Source organism: Brienomyrus brachyistius, chromosome 19, assembly GCF_023856365.1.
Source record: "Brienomyrus brachyistius isolate T26 chromosome 19, BBRACH_0.4, whole genome shotgun sequence".
Lineage (NCBI taxonomy): Eukaryota > Metazoa > Chordata > Actinopteri > Osteoglossiformes > Mormyridae > Brienomyrus > Brienomyrus brachyistius.
Genome location: NC_064551.1, coordinates 6,949,794 through 6,968,956, shown reverse-complemented (window position 1 = coordinate 6,968,956; position 19,163 = coordinate 6,949,794). Strand labels below are relative to the sequence as shown.

Sequence of the window (19,163 nt, the reverse complement as noted above, 5' to 3'; positions counted from 1 at the left end):
CAACAACAACTGAGTGCCACATAATTATGGCACTGCACTCTGTGATGTGAGCTAAATAAAGAGCTAAATAAATCACAGTAGGACCTCCACCTAATGCAAATGACAGCCCCAGGCTTTAAGGTAAAACAGGTGGAGTAACGTAAGATTGGCCAACTTGGCAAATCAAACTGCCTGCTGTTAAGGGTCCTCTATAATACAAGGCTGGGCTGCACGAAAAGGGTATTTTTTTCGGCAGGTCTACAGCATCTGTGGTTCTAGACCCAATTTTGGGGGGGGGGGGGCTTCAGCTCCCCTGAAAAATATTTTTCTAAAACCATTTAGCGACTTCACCCTGATTTTTGTATACGTTTCATACCGGCTCGAACACACTTTATTGTGGGGCTGCACCTCCTCCCCTCAGCAAATTTTATTGACAGGGTGGTGGTCATGTCCCATATCTCTTGAGAGGGCTGAGAACCCATTAGGGTCAAATCCTAGAATCGCCCCTGGTCCGCAGAGGAATGTGTCAGGATGCTTTTCAGCTTTTCTCACGACTCAGATCGTGTCATGAATCTGTTTTGCCTGGTGAAACATTTGGTATCTATGAATGTGCCCATGACCGCTTATGCAATGCAGGGATCCCAGGATGCAAAGGGCAGGGCACGCCCTGGGAAGATAAAGGACACATCCACCCTCAATAAGAGCAAAATGGAAATATCGGTTTACAAAACCATGACAGAATACCCACTCGAACAGCTGGAGAACATCCAAACATTACCATAGTTCCAGGCTGGAACCCGAACCCAAAACACTGCAGCCTTTGTGGCCACAGATCTACCCATTGTTTTAATATTTATACCTTATAAATAAATGTGTAACCAATTTAATTGTTTTCTATATCATCAAAAAAAATTTATTGGTTTTGTTTTACTTTTAAAACAGACTCCATCTTTGGCGTGAAATTGTGGAAAAACCCTTATAAACAGCTAAACTTAGCTTATCTAATACAGTATATGATGTCCAGTACATGAATTTAAAATGCAGAAAGTGGCTCATCAATATTTAGAATTGTGTGACCTTTAAGGACCATTTATTGGGATATACCAGTGTGGAAGACCAGAAGTCAGTCTGCAGTGTTACACTGATACATTTGATTTTAGTTAAGCGTTTTAGTTCAATTTCCCAAAAGGGATCAACTGTCAGGATAGGCAGCCAATGTTAATCCATGCTACACATATTAATATCCCAAAATGTCTCTTCGCCACCTGTTCGTGCTACTCACCTTTTCTTTCTATATGTCGCAGCCTCGGCATAAACACCAACAAGGCCCAGCACAGTAATATTTCTTAAGAATGCTAAAGCAAGCACAACTGAACTGTTCCCCAAGGCACTGGAGTCTCGCAAGAGAAACCTATTCAATTAACGCTGACTCTGTACAAGAATCAAACCGAGCGCAAAACAACTACGACACTACAGAACAACAGTAAACTAATTCACGCTGCTTATGCAAAATGCATGTTTTAGACTTTATGTGGGAACGTGATAAATTAGGCTAGCTGAAGTCAATTAAACGTTCTTTATTTTTTTATATAACGGCATTGCAGTTTAAACAGCATCATAATCAAGATTCGTGTTCATTATAACTTAACTTCAGACCAGACAAAAAAAAAGAAAATAACAGAAGAGAATATCATAATAAGCAAAAAAAAAAAAAAATTAAATTAAATCAGTAAAGGGAAAATCCAAAAAAGTATAGCATATAAAAACAGTGTCGCCCATTAAAGCTCTCGTCACATTTAAGTTTTAAGGTACGTACAAGACATTTTGGGTAGCAGGCAAATGATGGTTGCGTAATCTAAACGGTAGGTGGCGCTAAAGTCATCCATATAATCAGGTTATATTAAAGTGTGACTTCAAGCAAAGGAGACCGCATCTAGCGGGGTACCTCGCTTCTCAAGCGGTCGGGGCTGCGCATCGGCAGGTCCTGGAAAGCTGGTACAAAGAGCAGCTGGTAGGACGCGGGTTTGGGAAAGGCTGGGCGCGCCTGCAGCACTTATGAAGAGGCGAGTGAGGTTAAAACTCCCCTTTTCGCCGGCCGACTTTTTCTAGAAATGCTGCGTTCATAGCCGGGGCTGGAGCGACGCTGATTGACACATTTTAAAAGATGAAGAGGGTTTCTCGAAAGCTGACTTTGGCGCTGGCTACGTTGTTCTGGGTTGCTGCACTTCTGTATTTGATACTGTTAAGTAGGAGGAAAGTATCTGATCTGGAGACGGAAGACGAGAAGGATAGAAAGGTGAGCTCTTTAACGCCGACTTTGGCAATTCGTACAGCAAATTTTGAAAAACTGCAGATTCTTTATAGGTAACCTCAGGTTTGATATTACAGGTAAGATCCAGTTTTGATATTAACGATGATTACGTCGTTCAACGCAAGTTTAAAATGCAGGGTATACAAAACATAATACATTCTCCTTTTCTAACATTGTAGACAGCTTGGTGATATTGACAGTTGTCTGTTTATTGGTATTGATTTTCAACTATTTAAAAAAGTTTTTACTTTGAGAAATGTACTTTTTAAACGCATTTGAGTTTGACACTGCAGTAATTCATTGCCCGCCTACGCATGGTGGTGCGTGATGGGTGGACAAAATGCGGATTAGTTATCTCAGCATCTATACATCCGTAACCATGTCACTTTTATAACTTTTTGTATTGGCAACAATGAACTGCTTCTGTGGTTTGAAGACATACACTCCGTGTTGTGCAAATACAAAATGTTATTCATGAAGTTTGTATAATCTGTTGTGTTATTATTGACTTGCAAACTGTAACCTACTTGTTGGGAAGGTAAAAGATGTGTAACAAAGGGATGTGATTTGACTTTCTGAAACTACGTTTCTCGAGCTTTTCGCTCTTTAAGTATGTCCAGACTATAATTTTCGTAAGAAGAACTGAAGCGCAGATATTTAAGGTTTGACTACAGCGTGTTCTAAGTAAATGGGTTGCATTCGTATATAATTTTTTTATCAGGATTAATTGTGTAATTTAATGCTTGGATGAAAGAAAAGCGATTATTCTGATGCGACGTTTTTCCATAATGCCTTTGCCGATATGAATAAAAACAACGCTCAGAAATAGTTCCCCAAAGGTACCGTTCAAAGTATTAATGGTAACAGCGTTCTGTACAAGCAATAGGTTTCAGGGAAAACACTGTGCCATTAAAGGGCGTGAAATTAAACGCAGCGTACAGTAGATTTACTGGCGGAGTGGTGGGTTTTTTTTCTCCATAAAAATGTCTAGGCGCGTAGCCATGAGAAGCGATGGGCAACTACTTAGGTCCGCAACTGATGGCAAGTTTTCGCTTCTCCCATTTAAATCCCCGCGTGACGATGATGTTGGAAATGCACGTTGTTAAACACGATCATACGCCGATGTGTAATAAAACACTAACATAAAGTGACAGGAAAAGCTTCCAAGATAGGCGGCCAGAAAAGGAACGAGGGGATTTTTGAAAAGGATACCGGCTTCTACATCAGGACAGAACTAGCGGTCTTTTTTCATATATGTGGGCATGCTTTTACGATGGAGTGTTTTTAGAAGAAAGTTGATTTTGATTCCATTGGCTGTCGTGTACAAATACATAACCCTACACAGCGAAGTAACGAAGTGGTTTCTCAAGCTAGTCTACCTTTTTAGGCCCTAAAAAGTATTTACCATTATGCTGATCAGAATATAACATTTATATGTATGTATATATTTATGTCCCTTTTCCCCAAAAGCAATGTTTTCCATGTTGTTTTGCATGTATTTATGAAGTACTAGCTAGTTTCGTTGGATACCTTGAGTGCTTTAGAATAATTCGTCTCGGTGGCATCTTTAGGCAATCCATCAATCCATCAATCGATTACAATTAGGTCAGTGCCTGCGCTGGGTTTGAATCCCTGCAATCAATAGGCTACTTTTCACTAATCACTATATCTGGCACAATTAGCAGCCTGTCTGCGGTTGTCCACCACTAACGGTGCCAATAGCCATAGTATTCAGACTGAACGTACTCAGTACCGTATTCCTTTTAATCAACAGCGCTTTGGTGACTCAGGGCTGCGTTTTGTCGGCTCCTTATCACGTGTGTTTCTTTATTTTCGTTCAATCTGCAGTGTTAATTTAATGCACACTCTTCGTATATAAACAGACAGCACCATTTTATCACCAGGAATGAAATTGTTAAATTTGAAATTAAATGACTTTACTCTGGAGGTGAAAAAGAGAAAGGGCTAATGTGTACCCTTTTAATGGTAAATAAAGTTTTCAAGCATTTAAAGATATATTTCAAACAGGAAAATTGCATTTTTATTCTACAGGAAAAACTTGTGGAAGGCAACAAATTAAATTTTCACTTTTGTACTTTATTCTTTTTTTGTATTCATTATTTTTATCAGTGAATTTCACAGTAATGGGAATTAAATGGCTTTGTCCCAGTGTGTAAGTGTATGTGTTCATGTTTTGTCTTTGTTCATGGTTTTTGTTTTTTTTCCCTCCATTTCTGATGCTGCAGTGCAACGTTTCAGAGCTCAACCGCTTGATATATACCCAGTAAACCAGGTTACTCATTCATTAACCAGCTGCAGTAACTCCCTGTCTTATATTTACAGGTGATGGTGAAAGATAACATGTTTCACTTGTGGACAACCTGTAATTAGGTGGGTGTGATGTACCAAAAATACAGGAGTAGAGTCAAATGGAGGAGGGGTCCGGTGATGCACCATTTGGGGGGGGGGGGGTCGAATCACAGGGGCCTACTTGATGATTTGTTTCAACCCAGCATGGAATGTGTCTCCCAGGGCAGTTTCCTTTGAGATCTTCAGTGAGAAGCAGGTATCTGGTAGAGGATGGTGGCCCACTGGATGATTCAGATGGAACGGTTCTGTTTTGGCTGCTGTTCAGCTGTTTCTCTGGAGCTTGGGGTTGTGATGGTGTCCAGGGTTGTGACATCGCCCAGTTCATGACAGTGTTCATTGTTGTGACAGTGTTCATTGTTGTGACAGTGTTCATTGTTGTGACAGTATTCATTGTTCTGACAGTGTTCATTGTTGTGACAGTATTCATTGTTCTGACAGTGTTCATTGTTGTGACAGTATTCATTGTTGTGACAGTGTTCATTGTTGTGACAGTATTCATTGTTGTGACAGTGTTCATTGTTGTGACAGTGCTGAGGGTTGTGACACTGGTCATGATGGCCCCCTTTGATTGTATTGTATGGGGTCAAATTAATAAAGTGATATATTGCTTACATCAGCCAGCGGTCCATCGCATGGGATTACTGGTTGGGTTTCATTGCTGCATAGCAACATGTGCCGTCGGCCAGTAAAGTAAGACTGTGGGTAGGATGGAGGGAGCCGTGCTCACCTACAACAATGTCCTGCGTGGAGTGAAAAGGAAGCCAATGGCTGATAGAGGAAAGCCCCCCCCTCCATTTTTCATAATTGTCACATGTTAAAGAGAGGGATCAACAGGCCATTACAGACAAAAACAATGACTCATGTCTCTCAATCCAGTTCTTTAAGTAACTTTTAAAGTGTATGAATATATCGTTGTCTGTAGAATGACCGGTGTGGGTGGTCTTGTGCGTGTGCCCTGCGATGGACTGTCGTCTCAGCCCGGGTGTCCCCCCAACCTTACGCCATCGCTTCCCAGGATGCAATAGATGAGTGGATATGGAAATTGGCTGCCCTGATATTTAGTCACCGATGTTTTAATAGACACTGTACCATGGAGGAACAGCAGGGGTCAGAATAAAGTAATTAAACCTCGTATTTCATGCCGACAGTACATGGGGACAGTGTTTGTCCTTGTCTGTTCTGCTTCTCTTATTCTGTACAAATGTATGGTGTATGAATCAGGCAGGAAACGCCCCAGATGGGTCACTAATCCATCACAGACTAAGTGCCCTAGATGATTTAGAAAAAGAACAGTTCACCTAACCTCATGTCTTTGGGCTGTGGTAGGAAACTGGAGTAGCCGGTGAGCATGCAAACTCCGCACACACACAGAGCCAGGGCCACAATTCAAGGCCCCCATGTGTCCACAGTGCTGCCCACTGAGTTGGCCTAGTATATGCCTGTTTCATTTTTTCCAGTAATGAATCTCTAGAGCACAAGAGGTTTATCATCAGTGTGTATCAAGGTATTATTTCTGCATCCACAACGCTACCCTTTCCTTCTGGTACTAGCTGTCCTTATGTGTAAATTTCCTAGTTGGTCAGTGCCTCCTTTTCAAGGCAGAGAAACCATAGTGTTTTTCTTAGCTGTGTCTTTGATCATTGGTACCATTACGACAGAGATGAGATCGGTAATGGGCTCTAAGGAGAGTGACAATGGCAGGCTGAGCTCACAGAGTCCCTGAGATCTAATGGCAGTCTTAATGAAATGGTGAGAATATCAAACAGTGACTTTTCTTCCTATTATTATTATTATTATTATTATTATTATTATTATTATTATTTTTAAATGTCACCCTGACCCTTAAGGTCCCCATCATAAAGAAGTCAGTGCTGTTTCACCTGAGCAGGCCTGTGGGTTGTCGCCCCATCCATCTCTCCTGACACAGGATAAGGAGAAATGCGAATGTCGCATGGACAGGAGCGCGCATGGATGTGTGCCTCCCACGCACTTCTCGCATGCCCGCCCGTGCATGGCTCGCCCCTTATCCCGCTGTCCCTCTTATCTTGTCAAAATGAAAATTAAATCTACATCCTGTGTAGTCGTATTAAGAAAAAAGAAACCCAGCATCTTAATCGTAATTCTTTCGGTAAATGTATGTCACTGATGAACTTGTCATAATGAGCATGAATAAAATGAGAGGCGCGACTGAAGAATTTCATTTCGGCAGAATAAACAAACCGAGCAAACGATCCGAAACAGAGATTTCTCTCTCCTTTGATCTCCTAGTGTTCTGTAGACTTGCTAAAACGGGAGCCGTGTGAAAATGGAGGGAAGGCGTCTACAGTCTCCACAGATGCACAAACCCTCCGCACCTGCCCCAGATGGCCTTAATAACAACATTTAGCTTATAGCTTTAGACCCAATTTCAGCACAGCCTCCCAAATAACATTCAGTAGCTGGCGCCGGCTGGAACGTGTCTTTGGTAATTAAGTTTCCTCACTGGTAGCCAGGGAACCTCTGCCGACCTCCATATGCAGGAGCCACGCGACTGGCTGGAAAACGATTTTTACCTGTCATTTTTCAATGTGGCTATTGTTTCCCTCCGCCTAAGAAGAGCATAGTTGAATTTCGATCCAGGACAAGCACACCGACTGCCCGGCACTGAGGTTTGTGTTCCTGCTGAGACCTTCTTTGATTGAATGGTGGAAAATTTAATGCATTTTCTTTCTTTCGTTTTGTGACCTTGAGTAAAGGAGGAATATCAGAGACATTACCCATGGGACGGTGACATCATAATTCAGTGAAGAGTGTCTATGTTAGTCAGTTCTGTCCTGCGTTGTTAGCCAATCAAATCTGAATGACTGGACCACCAAGGGTTTAATGAATCCTTTTCCCCTATGCTAAACAAAAATTGTGTCATCCAAAAAGTGGGTTTTGGCATCAACCTCGTGGCCAGATGGTGAGTTTCTGGTGTGTTTGGGCAGCAGAGGCCCTGAAGATCACGATTACGACGCCAGATAACCCTCTGCGGACCAGTGTTGCAACAAATCGTTCTGGGAGAGCTACTCCTGTCAACAGACTTCCACGCGCTGGTGTGTCTGGCCTTGGTAAGCTACCAAGTAAGAAGCAGCAGAACTTTAAAAATGAACAGTCATTTGGGAACATGCCTCTGAAATTATTTTTGAGAAATGCATGTATAAAGAGAGCAGTAAATGCAGGTTGTAGATGCAGGTTGCCTGTAAGGTGCCGAGCCAGCATTGCTCAGAGTTAGCAGACAATCACACCTTAAGTTCTCGTGGTGGTGTGCTTCAGGACCGCTGGTCTGCTATTTAAAGGGACCAGGTAACAGTAATCGAAAGCTCGGCTTTGAGGCTTGAAACCAGCCAGTTTTATGGTAGCTGGTGTTTTTAAGAGATGAAAGGCTTGAATATCTCCAATCAGTTTGCACCTCTCATCAAGTCAGGATCTCGGAGCAGTGTAATTACTGTGGTGGTGTCTGCACCACATGGTGTATGGTGTAATTTAATAAGGGTGTATAATAAGGGTATATAATAATATACTAGCTGTTAGGAAGGATAGAATTGAGTGCTTTCACTTTACCTCTTAATATCGATCCATCTTACATAACTGCTTGCATAGACCAGGAGGCGATTCCAAGGCGGACGGCAGTGCCACCCCGGAGAGCTTGTTAATCCTTCACAGTCACAAGCTATGGGCAATTTAGGGAAAACAATCCACATCGACTGTGAACCAGTGAGGCTGGACGGAACCAGGGAACGCTGAGAATAACGGGGAAGACGTCCAAATCTACATGGAGTCTGGGGTGGGAATTAATCCCACAATCCTCAAGGTGTGAAGCCACACTGCTGCCCATTGATCCACATTCCGTCCAACAGCTAAATATGATCGGTATAAAAGCTAGACTGGTTTCTTATTTTGGATATTATTTTAGCACCGAAAAAAAATGTTTACGCATCACAGAAGAGCGACTATAAAGACATTATTTATAGTCAGCAATAGTATGTGCACCATGGGTATATCAGAGACTGCTTTTCCTGCCGTTGAACATAAATAGCATTCATTTGAAGGTCATCGCATAGCTTTTTGGGATATACTGCTACCATTCCACTTGGAGAAAAACCACTAAAACGCGTTCCTGGAGAGACTTTGGCGGTATGTGTGTGAGCCTAGGAAGAATAGCACTAATTCTGTTTATTGCCCATTCTAATATGTATAAAGTAAAATAAAAATGTAAGTATTTACCATTTACCTACCAGATCTCTCATGAGCTGAATGAAACGTTTAACGGTGTCACGGGGAATGTGCGGACAAACGACACGTCTGTGTACCGAGATAACGACTGGTGTAATGATAATGGTGTCGCGCATCCATCGCTGCACAGTCGAGACGCCGGCATATTGAATAAATCATTTCTTTTCAAACCAGACGCCAAAACCAACTCTATAATTCATCGGGAACACGGTGCACAAACATAAGCACATTTCGCTTTCAAGCATGCAGCCTGTCTAATGAAATCTGGTGCCTTGTGAGTTTTGATTTTTATGAGGTTTATTTCGACAAATTTCATTTGCCCCCAGTGTTCCCAGGAGCGGTTTGAATCGCTGCCAGGCAAACTATGCGCCCGCATTTAATAACAAACCGGGTCCGTGACCGCTCGCTGAACACGGACTGAAGCCGCCCCCGCCCACCCGTGTCAGTCCTTGGCACACAAAAAACTTCGGAGGGGCACCAGCGTGGACCATCGACTCTTCACACTTCGTAGGCGTGTAAGGCGGGGGCGTCGCTCTGCGCGTTCCCGCTCCCGAATGCGCGGCACGTCCTCCGACGTTCTCCATGCACCGGTGACTCCCGAGTCCCGCACTTTCTTATCAGACAGTGCAGTCGCTTGTCCGAATGTCGCAGTAGGATGGGGACAGCGCGGTGCATCCTCCGCATTTTGGTTGACACCTAAAAGGACGTGTCAGCTTGGTCATGTTATCATCCAGTCACCCATAACTCCATGACTCTTGTGATTAGATTTCAATTGCCTTATGCGCAATGGTGCAGGAGAGACTTTGATATTGGTGTGTTTCATTTAATTTAAATGTAAAGTGTTATATTTTTGGGCGGGGGTGGGGTGGGAACAAATGAAGCCAAATTAAATACTGCCCCAATGCCATTCTTCAAGGCAAGGGTCAAGTCACAAACTTTTAGCTGTAATATGCTATGCATTTCAGATATGTTGTTAAGAGAGATATATCAAACAAAGTTATATGAAAAATGTGTCAAATATCAATGTATATGGCATGAAGGATGGATGTAATAAAAGGTATATGCTATGATAGGTGCATCAAATATTAAGGTATATGATACAAAAATGCGAAGGTATATGACATGATAGTGGTGGTGTGGGACCTCAGTAGTTGGTACTGTAGGTTTATACCTGCAGGGCTGTGGGTTTGCCTCACTCCATTTGTCCAGAATTGATGTTCTTCCTGTGTCCACATGAATTTACTCTAAAACGGTGCTTCTCAACCCAGTCCACGCGGCCCCCCAGATCAGTCCACGTTTTGCTTCCAACACTCCTGAACCAGGAATTCTGTGTTATACATTATCTGGGAGAGACCAAATACACGGACTGTCTGGGGGTCCGCGAGGACTGGGTTGAGAAGCACTGCTCTAAAACATTCTGCTGCAAGATTTCTGTTTTTTCTATTATTATTATTATTATTATTATTATTATTATTTTGCTTATATGGTCAAGCTGAAAGACACCATAAGACATTCTGACATTCTGTAGACTTCAGCTGCTACTGGCCTGATCTGTCATTTACTGTATCTATGGGATTTATGCATTTCAGCCTAAGTCAGATCATTTTATTCAATTAAAACTGTTCGTATTCATTTAAATAACAGAACTCCCTCAACGGGCTGCTGCTCGGATTGCTAAAGGCAGGACAGGGCAGCTACTGGATGGAAACATCTGGGGAGCTGCAGCCAGCTGGCGGCCGAAGCCCTATGCACCCGCGTTAACCTTAAGTAGGTAATTTAAAGGGACACGTGTGGGTAGTGAGCAAGCTTTGGCTTAATGCGCCCGGGCGTCCTTCTCTAGGTCAGCCGCTGATTTGCAGGGGAGGTCAGTCCCCAGCGCTGTCACTGCCACCTCGCCTTCCATCTCAAAGGCTTGCGGGTCTCACTCATCCAATCTTATCTATATTCCACAGACGGATCCTTTTATCTGCTCGCTTTGCTATATTGCTGTTTAATTTCCGGTTAATAAATTTGAACGGGACATTCAGAGAGGGCGATTTCTGCTCCTCAGAGTTCAGGCTTCATGAAAGGCCCCAAACTCTGAGCTCAGCTCCTCAGGAAAAAAAATTTGAATGGACAGATCACACGTAAGAGGTGCAGGAGAAAGTACTGGAACCATACTATGCAGATTTTTAAAAAATTATTCAGTACTTTCATCCTGAATAAAAATCACACACAGTAATTTCCATTTTATTTGTTTAGCAGATTTTATCCAAAGCAATGTGTATTTTTTTTTCCAAACAATTGGGGGTTCGGGACCTTGCTGAGGGCCTAATTAAGAAATCAGCCTATTAATCCTGGGATTTGAACCAGTGACCTTCCACTCACAGATACAGCACCTTAACCTACTGAACCATGCACCGCACCGTAATGTGTTTAAAATGATGAGGATGTGCTAGTATTTTTATTGTGTTAAACTATTTTCTAGCACTTTCTATTAAAGTGGTAAATCGATGCACCCATGTGTACTGTAGGAACTTCTCGTGAGCTGCCTGTTATAAATACTTGTAAAGCCGCCTTCATCAGTTTCCAGGTGATCCATGGCTATAGTAGCAGGGAGCTACACTTTGTTGAGTCTTGGGCCGTCTGCAACGGCCAGGAGCAGGTGGGGAGATGCTTTTGGGCTGAGAGTCTGCGTCCAAGTGTAGAACCTTGGTCAAAAAACAGAAGAGAGTATTCAAGGATTGAAGACCGCGAACTTCTGAAAGGTCATTTGGGAGTCTTAGTCATGCGGAGTAGGTTTAAGATACCAGGGTACAAACAGGAGAGGAAGAAATGCGACGAAAGTCAGGGGGCAAACGGGAGACGCAGGGAAGCACTGGGAAAAGGCAAGGACATAGTCCAAAGGCAAAGTCGAAGGAAACAGGACGGTGTCCTCTGGGGATTCACGAAAGGGTAGATATGACAAGTTCTTTATCCATGAGAGCTTCAAGGCCAAGCATAGTGAAACAGCCTGGAAGCTGGGACACGCCCACTGTGTCAAATGCAGACAGAGAGGCTCTGACCTCTTGCGGTTAGATAACACTGTACCAATATGAAATAGTCATTCATATGAAGAAGCAGAGCTCTTACAAAATGCCAAAGAAGACAGCATTTTGATCTGAAAGCTCCGATGACGCTATGATCCTTTGTGGACCATTATGTTTTATTGAGCCATATCAAGTTAACGTAAAAGCTGTATAGCTACAATGGTCATCATGCACTGGCTTTGTGGCGATCAGCTCAGCCTCAGGAGTGATCTGCTCTTGAGTGTCCTTTAGCTCAATGCAGCACTATAACTGCCTTGAGGTGATATCCTGGAGATATACAGAACCGTCTGCTGGCCATTGCTGACCTTCAGCGGGGAGGGGGTGGGGGGGGGCTTCTGTCCAGCTACTGCACCATCTGTCATAAGACGGCACCAGCCGAAAGCCCCAGTCAGCCAGCATGGAAGCTTTAGACCCCCAGCAAACCCGTGCCAAGTCCCGTTAGAATCACTGTGGGCAAAGAGATGCCTCATTTGCACCCTCCACAGCAGAGTCGGCTGGTTAAGCGAGGACAACGGAAGGCCTGGATTCTGGTTGCTGTTGCTTGTCCGTAGCTGTGCCTTTCTGGGCACAATTTTCCTTCTGAAGCATCTTTCCTGTACGCAACTGGGCAAATAATATCGGCTCTTTAACATCCCTTTAAGTTATCTTCTTCGGTGCTTTGACCAAGAGCGCTGAATCAAATGAAGATTGGGCAGCTCACTGATTGATTTTTACTGGAAGAATGTGTAGACACAGCAGAAGGGTGGTTGGCATGGTCTTCGGGGGAATGTCCTGCGGCGTCGATTCCTCTCTGATGACAGCACGTCATTTGATAAAACAGTTAGACATAGGAGGGCGCTGGGATAACCGTGTACATCCAAGCACAGTGATGTCGCCCAACACGCTTCGCTGTCATGGCCGCAACGTGGACACCATGCAGAGAAGATGCAGTGATAGTTGCTTCTTGCTTGGGTGCAGATGTTAAAAATAAGCCTTCTGTGATAGATGATTTCTTGTCAGCGGGGGATACCTTATTAAATTAACCTATTGTGTTAATCTCTAAAAATTCTCTGTAAATATCTTCTGCTCAAATGGATGTTTTCCTTAATCACAGGAACAAGAGGGGATAATGAAATGCTGTAATGAAAGCACTATATTAGAATTCCCCATTACAGGACGCGCTCTGGAGCTGAAGGTATGCTTGTGCTCACTGTACTGTAGCCATTATCATGCTAAACAGTCTATCTTAAGGAACAGACATCTGCAATTACCGTCCTCTATTGCGGGCCGCTGGGCTTCTGTTGTGCCTCTTGCAAATCTGTGGGGCATGACATCTCCTTGTGACTGACAGGGCTTGAAAGCGAGTTCTGCTTACCGGGGAGTTCTTGATGCAGAGGGGTTCTGTGGACCAACGTCTCATTAACGTCTTTTTTGCGTGGGAAGTGGCTGTCATTTTCACAAGTTTTTTTTTTTTTTCCTAACCAGCTACTTTTCATTTATGCGTTTGCTTGTTTGGAAGTTACTAAGTATTATTAAGTATTACTTAAAGCAGTGTTTCTCAAACCAGATGTCAGGGACATCTAGACGGTCCATGTTTTTGCTATCTCCCAGTTGGGAGGAAGTAAAAATGTAGACTGTCTGGGGGGGGGCTAGGACTGCTTTGAGAAACACTGACTTAAAGCACGGAGTTAGTTTTAACTGGGGGTGTTTTCATGCATTTGTGTTTATGTACATGTTCGCATGCAGGAAAGTCACTATACAGTATGCATGCTTGCATGTGTGATAATAAGCCTGCTCAAATTTGCATGCGCATGTCGGTGTCGTTGTGTGGTCGCATGTGATTGTCATGCCACCTCGGTGTGCACGGCACTCACCTTTCTGGCCTAACCTCAGAGTGACCTTTGTGTCTGTCCAATTTGCATGAGGCTCTCGAATTACTCTGTTGTGGGAGCTGGTAGACTGAACGGTCTGTATCCTAAAGATATGCAGAGTGGAAGCAGAACCACTTCACGGTACCCTGTAACAGGGACCAGTACAGTTAATTACAGCGCAATTTAATAAATTACTGTCTGCTAATCAAATCAGCCATTTCCCCACCATTTATAGTCTCATGCAGGAACGCGACTTTTTTGCTCAGCTACAGCATGTCGGACTATTATATAATTTGCTGTTTATGTTTAATACTCCTGCTGGGTTACTGGTTATATTACTGGAGCTGTAAGCGGTTGGTTCTGGGTTCTAATCCCTAGAGGATGCATGACCGTCTCAGAGATGGGTGCTTCATTTCAGCCGCATGTCTCGTAATGGGATGGGCGGTGAGAAAAATGAAGGAGGGAATGTAGGAGGCCACCAGCTAGCATGAAGCCGCAAGAGTCGACTGCAAAAATGTCACGCAGACATAATCTATCGGCCGGCCTTGGGCAAATGGCTTGTATGGCTAGACAGAGACGGGAACATATTAGGCAAAAAAAGATAGAGAGAGTCCATTTTCCCCCAAAGCTACCAGTATTTCTCTCGCATTCTCCCTGAGGACAACAAGCTGTTGGATCCAGTGGCTTTCAGACGTGATTAAATTACCTTGGTCCCCGCGCCTTTTTTATTACAGAGATAGGTAACTTTTGCTGACAGGGGATAAAACTGAATTCTTAGTGGTTTTCAGGCAAAATGGAGAGCAGTGATCGCCATGACCTTTAGCAGAACTCGCTGGCGGTGGACGAGGGCCTGCGAAATCGATGCAATAAAGCACAAGGCAGGGTAACACATTAGCAGCCTGCGTGACTGCCGCCACAGCCAGCCGTCGCCCTGGGAACGTTGCGCGGGGTGGGAAATCAGACAGATGTGCCCCGTTCAGCGAGGGAGGGTGACATTCCTTCCCGCAAACCCCCAAGCTTCTGTAGTTTCCTTCCCAGCAGCCCCGGCGACTGGCATTAAATTTCGCTACAGAGACCCTGATTCCCCATCTGAGCATGACACTCGTGGCCATAACTGTATCATCAGCTGGTCTGGTTGTTTACCATTGTCAGCTGATGCCATGTTACATAAATTAAAATATATTTTGCATGTATATATGTATAGTATATTTTTCACAACAACAATAAGTGTACAGTTTTTTTCTTATTGTATTTCACAATTTTCCAGAAGTATTTCACATTCAAATTCAGTTGGGGACCACTGTGGACCAAGAACTCTGCTGTATCCATCTGAATGACAACCATTTATTAGTTTTGTTCAAATACTCCCCCCCCCCCCCCCCCCGAGTTTATTTTTCTCAGTGTGTTCGTTGGAAGCTGAGCCATACAATCACATGACCTCAGACAGGAAGTGGAAGGCACTCAAATAAAAGCGAGGCCTTGTGGGACAGGATTACCCGAGGGGCTCCTTCCATTCACAGAGCATCAGCTAAGAAGACTGCAGCCTTTGGGGAAAAGCTGACGCGCCTCTCGGCCACAGCGGCGCTCAAATTGCCGTACAGCGTGCTGATTCCAGTCTCAGCCATTTTGTAGTGGTGTCCGCATCCTCAGCGGGAAAATTACCCCCGTTTAGTCCATCCGACATACCTCGCAAAGCGTAGCGTGTAATCGGTCTACCCGGAAAACGGAGTCCCGCAATGCATCACGCTCGGGTTTAGTGGAGTCGACGTGTTCCCCGGAAAGCTGCTCGCCCTACCATTGCTCCCGGGACGAGTTATACAGCTGCACAGCTCTAACCGTGCAAGTTTAAGTGTAACGGTTCCATTTTTCCCAGAAGTCTCACTGGGTCTTCATGTGAATGTCCGAAGGCAGACAGTCCTTCTGGTGTTAGCAATACTTCTACTGAGGATAACCACTATCCCCAGAGTAACATCATTTTTGCACATTACAGCTTACGGTCTAGAAAAAAAAATCTCTGCTTTCATCCATGCCTGTTGTTTACAGTAGCATTCTGAGAGTGAGAAACAAATTAGTAATAGACAATAATTTTACTGCTGGTATACTCAGGCTGCTGGTATAGTGTTCAGTGATAGTCTTAATAGTCTCAAATTGGGATTTTGGATAAGAATTTCATCTGCTATTCAGTGCTATATTCAGAAGTGAATGAGTGAATGGGACATTTAAGAGGCAGAGAGAAGCAATCCTTTTTCCACCTTGTTATATTTCTTGAAGTACCTTTGATAATTTATCTATAGTGAATAGATAATCAAGGCCTTCATAATGCTGTATACTGGTTGATATAATAATTATGGAATCCTTGTATTGCATTATGAAGGTATCTATAACTCATTATAGATGAGAGCTTCATAAAGCATTCATAATGCATAAGAAACATGCCTATAATGTGTTACGTGCTTTTAATAAATATTTATAGCCATGTTTGGTAACACTTTACATGAACTGCACCTTCAAAATGCTTTTATATCGCATTCATAAAACGTTCAGGACACCTTCATAATGTATTCATCAAGTATTCATAAAACATTCATAAACATCATGTATGTGTACCTTAACATCCTAACATCCCTTAACAGCTGCAATATACATTATATAATAATAACAAACATTATAATTGTATAATCATGTAATGTTTGTTATTAATGTGTATTAAAGCTGCTAAGGGATGTTAGGATGTTAAGGTGCATTTGCATGCTGCTTATGAATGTTCTATGAATGCATTATGAAGGTTCACTGAATGTAAAGCGTTACCCCATGTTTATGATGCTTTATGAATACATTGTAATTGCAGTATAAACTTGGAATTCATAGAAAGTGTTAGCAAACAGTATTCATCTTTTGGAAGGGTGGATGATTAGGCTCCATCCTGAATCTGACAAGTGCCCAATTTCTTAACCGTCCATCTGCCCGCCTGCTCCGGCTGCTGCCATTCCAGCACCAGGAAGGTAGCATGCAGGTAGCCGTAGAAGCCCACGGTATCCCGCCTGCCAAAGGTGGCCCGTCATGTTCAACAGCCTGGCCGCTACACATACTCCTTTAGTTGTTTGGACTCACCTCTTCTACAATCTGGTTATCTCTCTGAACCAATCATTTTTCCTTCTGCCCTCAGAACACTTTTGTGTAAGTGAAACTCTCGTGAGCGGCCTAATTTTGCTCTCAGATAATTGCATTTCTTAAACAGCAATATGCAGAGGGAAATCGAACCAGCCATTTAAATGTCAGAAAATATATATGAAGAGGGAAAGGCAGGAAATAAGAAAAATATTAGTTTGTTCTGAGCAGTTGCTCTGTTGTTCACTATTGATTCATTTTAAATTGGGCCCTTATTTACTAGAAGGCTGTTACAATTCTTATCAGTTCTTATCAGTCTCGGTACACGTTGCGTTTTGGTCACTCCGGAAAGAGTCGTCAGCTAAGTGGATGAAACGCCAATGAAGAACGGTGTGTTTCAGCTCACGGAAGCAGAATGGGACGACCTCCTGGAGCAGTTTGAGGAGAAGAGCTATCTCAGCGTGCGTCGATGGAAGCCGGGTCATGACCCCTACAAGCTGTACGCCTTCAACCAGCGTGAAAGCGAGCGCATCCCCAGCAATCGCGGTCTGAGAGACACCCGCCATTACAGGTAGGGGGTAGCGGGGCCCAGGGGGTGATGCGGGGGGGGGGGAGGCATTGTGCGTGGACTGCTGTCTCAGTGCTTTTTCTAAAGGTTCCCCATTCTCTCTCTGCGCGCGTGAGTCTCTGTGTGTGTGGGTGTGTGTGTGTGTGTGGGTGTGTGTCTGTCTGTGTGTGTGTGGTGTGTGGGTGTGTGTCTGTCTGTGTGTGTGTGGGTGTGTGTGTGTGGGTGTGTGTCTGTCTGTGTGTGTGTGGGTGTGTGTCTGTCTGTGTGTGTGTGGGTGTGTGTGTGTGTGTGTGTGTGTGGGTGTGTGTCTGTCTGTGTGTGTGTGGGTGTGTGTGTGTGTGTGTGTGGGTGTGTGTCTGTCTGTGTGTGTGTGGGTGTGTGTGTGTGGGTGTGTGTCTGTCTGTGTGTGTGTGGGTGTGTGTGTGTGTGTGTGTGTGTGGGTGTGTGTCTGTCTGTGTGTGTGTGGTGTGTGGGTGTGTGTCTGTCTGTGTGTGTGTGGTGTGTGGGTGTGTGTCTGTCTGTGTGTGTGTGGGTGTGTGGGTGTGTGTCTGTCTGTGTGTGTGTGGTGTGTGGGTGTGTGTCTGTCTGTGTGTGTGTGGGTGTGTGTCTGTGTGTGTGTGAAGGAGAGAGAGAGAGAGATACCAGGTGTGCATTAAATGTCCCCACACTGAAATAATAACATGATATTTTTACATTGTGGGGACCATTTTTTCAGCTGTGACTACAATCAAAAAACTAAAAATGTACTTTGGTTATTTATGATATGATGGTTAAGATGCGGGCTGGGTGGGGATTAGGGTTGTGATTGTCGGGGTTACGGTTTTCCCCACAGAAATGAATGGGCGGCCTCCACAAAGATATGAATATAAATCCGTGTGTGTGTGTGTGTGTCTGTGTGTCTGTGTGTCTGTGTGTGTCTGTGTGTGTCTGTGTGCCTAACATCCTGCTCACGTGTGACAGTCTATGCACACGCAGGTGTCTTTTTTTTAAGTAGGATGCGTAGTGGGGGGGCGGAGGATAAATCTGTATTTGTGTTTTGCGTGCTGTGAGAGAAGGAGAAATAAATCAGCATTCGCACGCTGGCGGGCGGGTGGGCGAGGCCGGGGCGTGAGTGCGCGCTACGCCGCGCGTTTTGGCAAATGAATTTCCCCCCCGCCTAAATGGCCCACATTATGCAAGCTCACATTCAGGCTGTCAGGTCCAGCTTCCTTTGCGCTGAAGGATGGCTTGTTTCTCCACATTGTTCACTGTGTTTCCTAAAGAGGGGGGTATGCTTTTTAACAGATGACAGTGGGCTTATCTGCCGTGGGGGTGCACAGCCACTACGGGCTGCGTCGAGGGAGATAATTGCCCGGCGCAGCCCCGTTTGCGAGGGTCACCCCTTTCCATTTTCTCATTAACTCCGTTTTATTTCGATGCCCTCAATTAGGCCGCGCTCCTCTGCGTCTTGAGGCGGAAACACCGTTCGCCACGTGGCCCCGAGGGTTCGCCCCATAGCGGGTGAATCGGCGCCAAGATGCATTTCTCCGTAAACACTGATTCGGCACACTGACCCGGCGCCAAGTGAGAAACAAGTTCACGCAGGGGTTGAGGTTGCAGATGCCCCTTGCGTCTGAGGGACAAGCAGAAATACATCATGGCAACGATGGAAGACT

General features: G+C 44.2%; 1 protein-coding gene across 1 annotated transcript in view; it reads left to right on the top strand.

Annotated features, from left to right (window-relative positions):
* The first annotated feature begins 1,896 nt into the window (after positions 1-1,896).
* The window catches only part of galnt14 (UDP-N-acetyl-alpha-D-galactosamine:polypeptide N-acetylgalactosaminyltransferase 14 (GalNAc-T14)), a 72,452-nt gene continuing 55,185 nt past the window's right edge, over positions 1,897-19,163 (top strand). The window contains exons 1-2 of the mRNA XM_048986123.1: positions 1,897-2,275; positions 17,342-17,511. Coding sequence (XP_048842080.1) covers positions 2,144-2,275; positions 17,342-17,511 — 302 coding nt within the window. The 5' untranslated portion in view covers positions 1,897-2,143. The remainder of the gene's footprint in view (positions 2,276-17,341; positions 17,512-19,163) is intronic.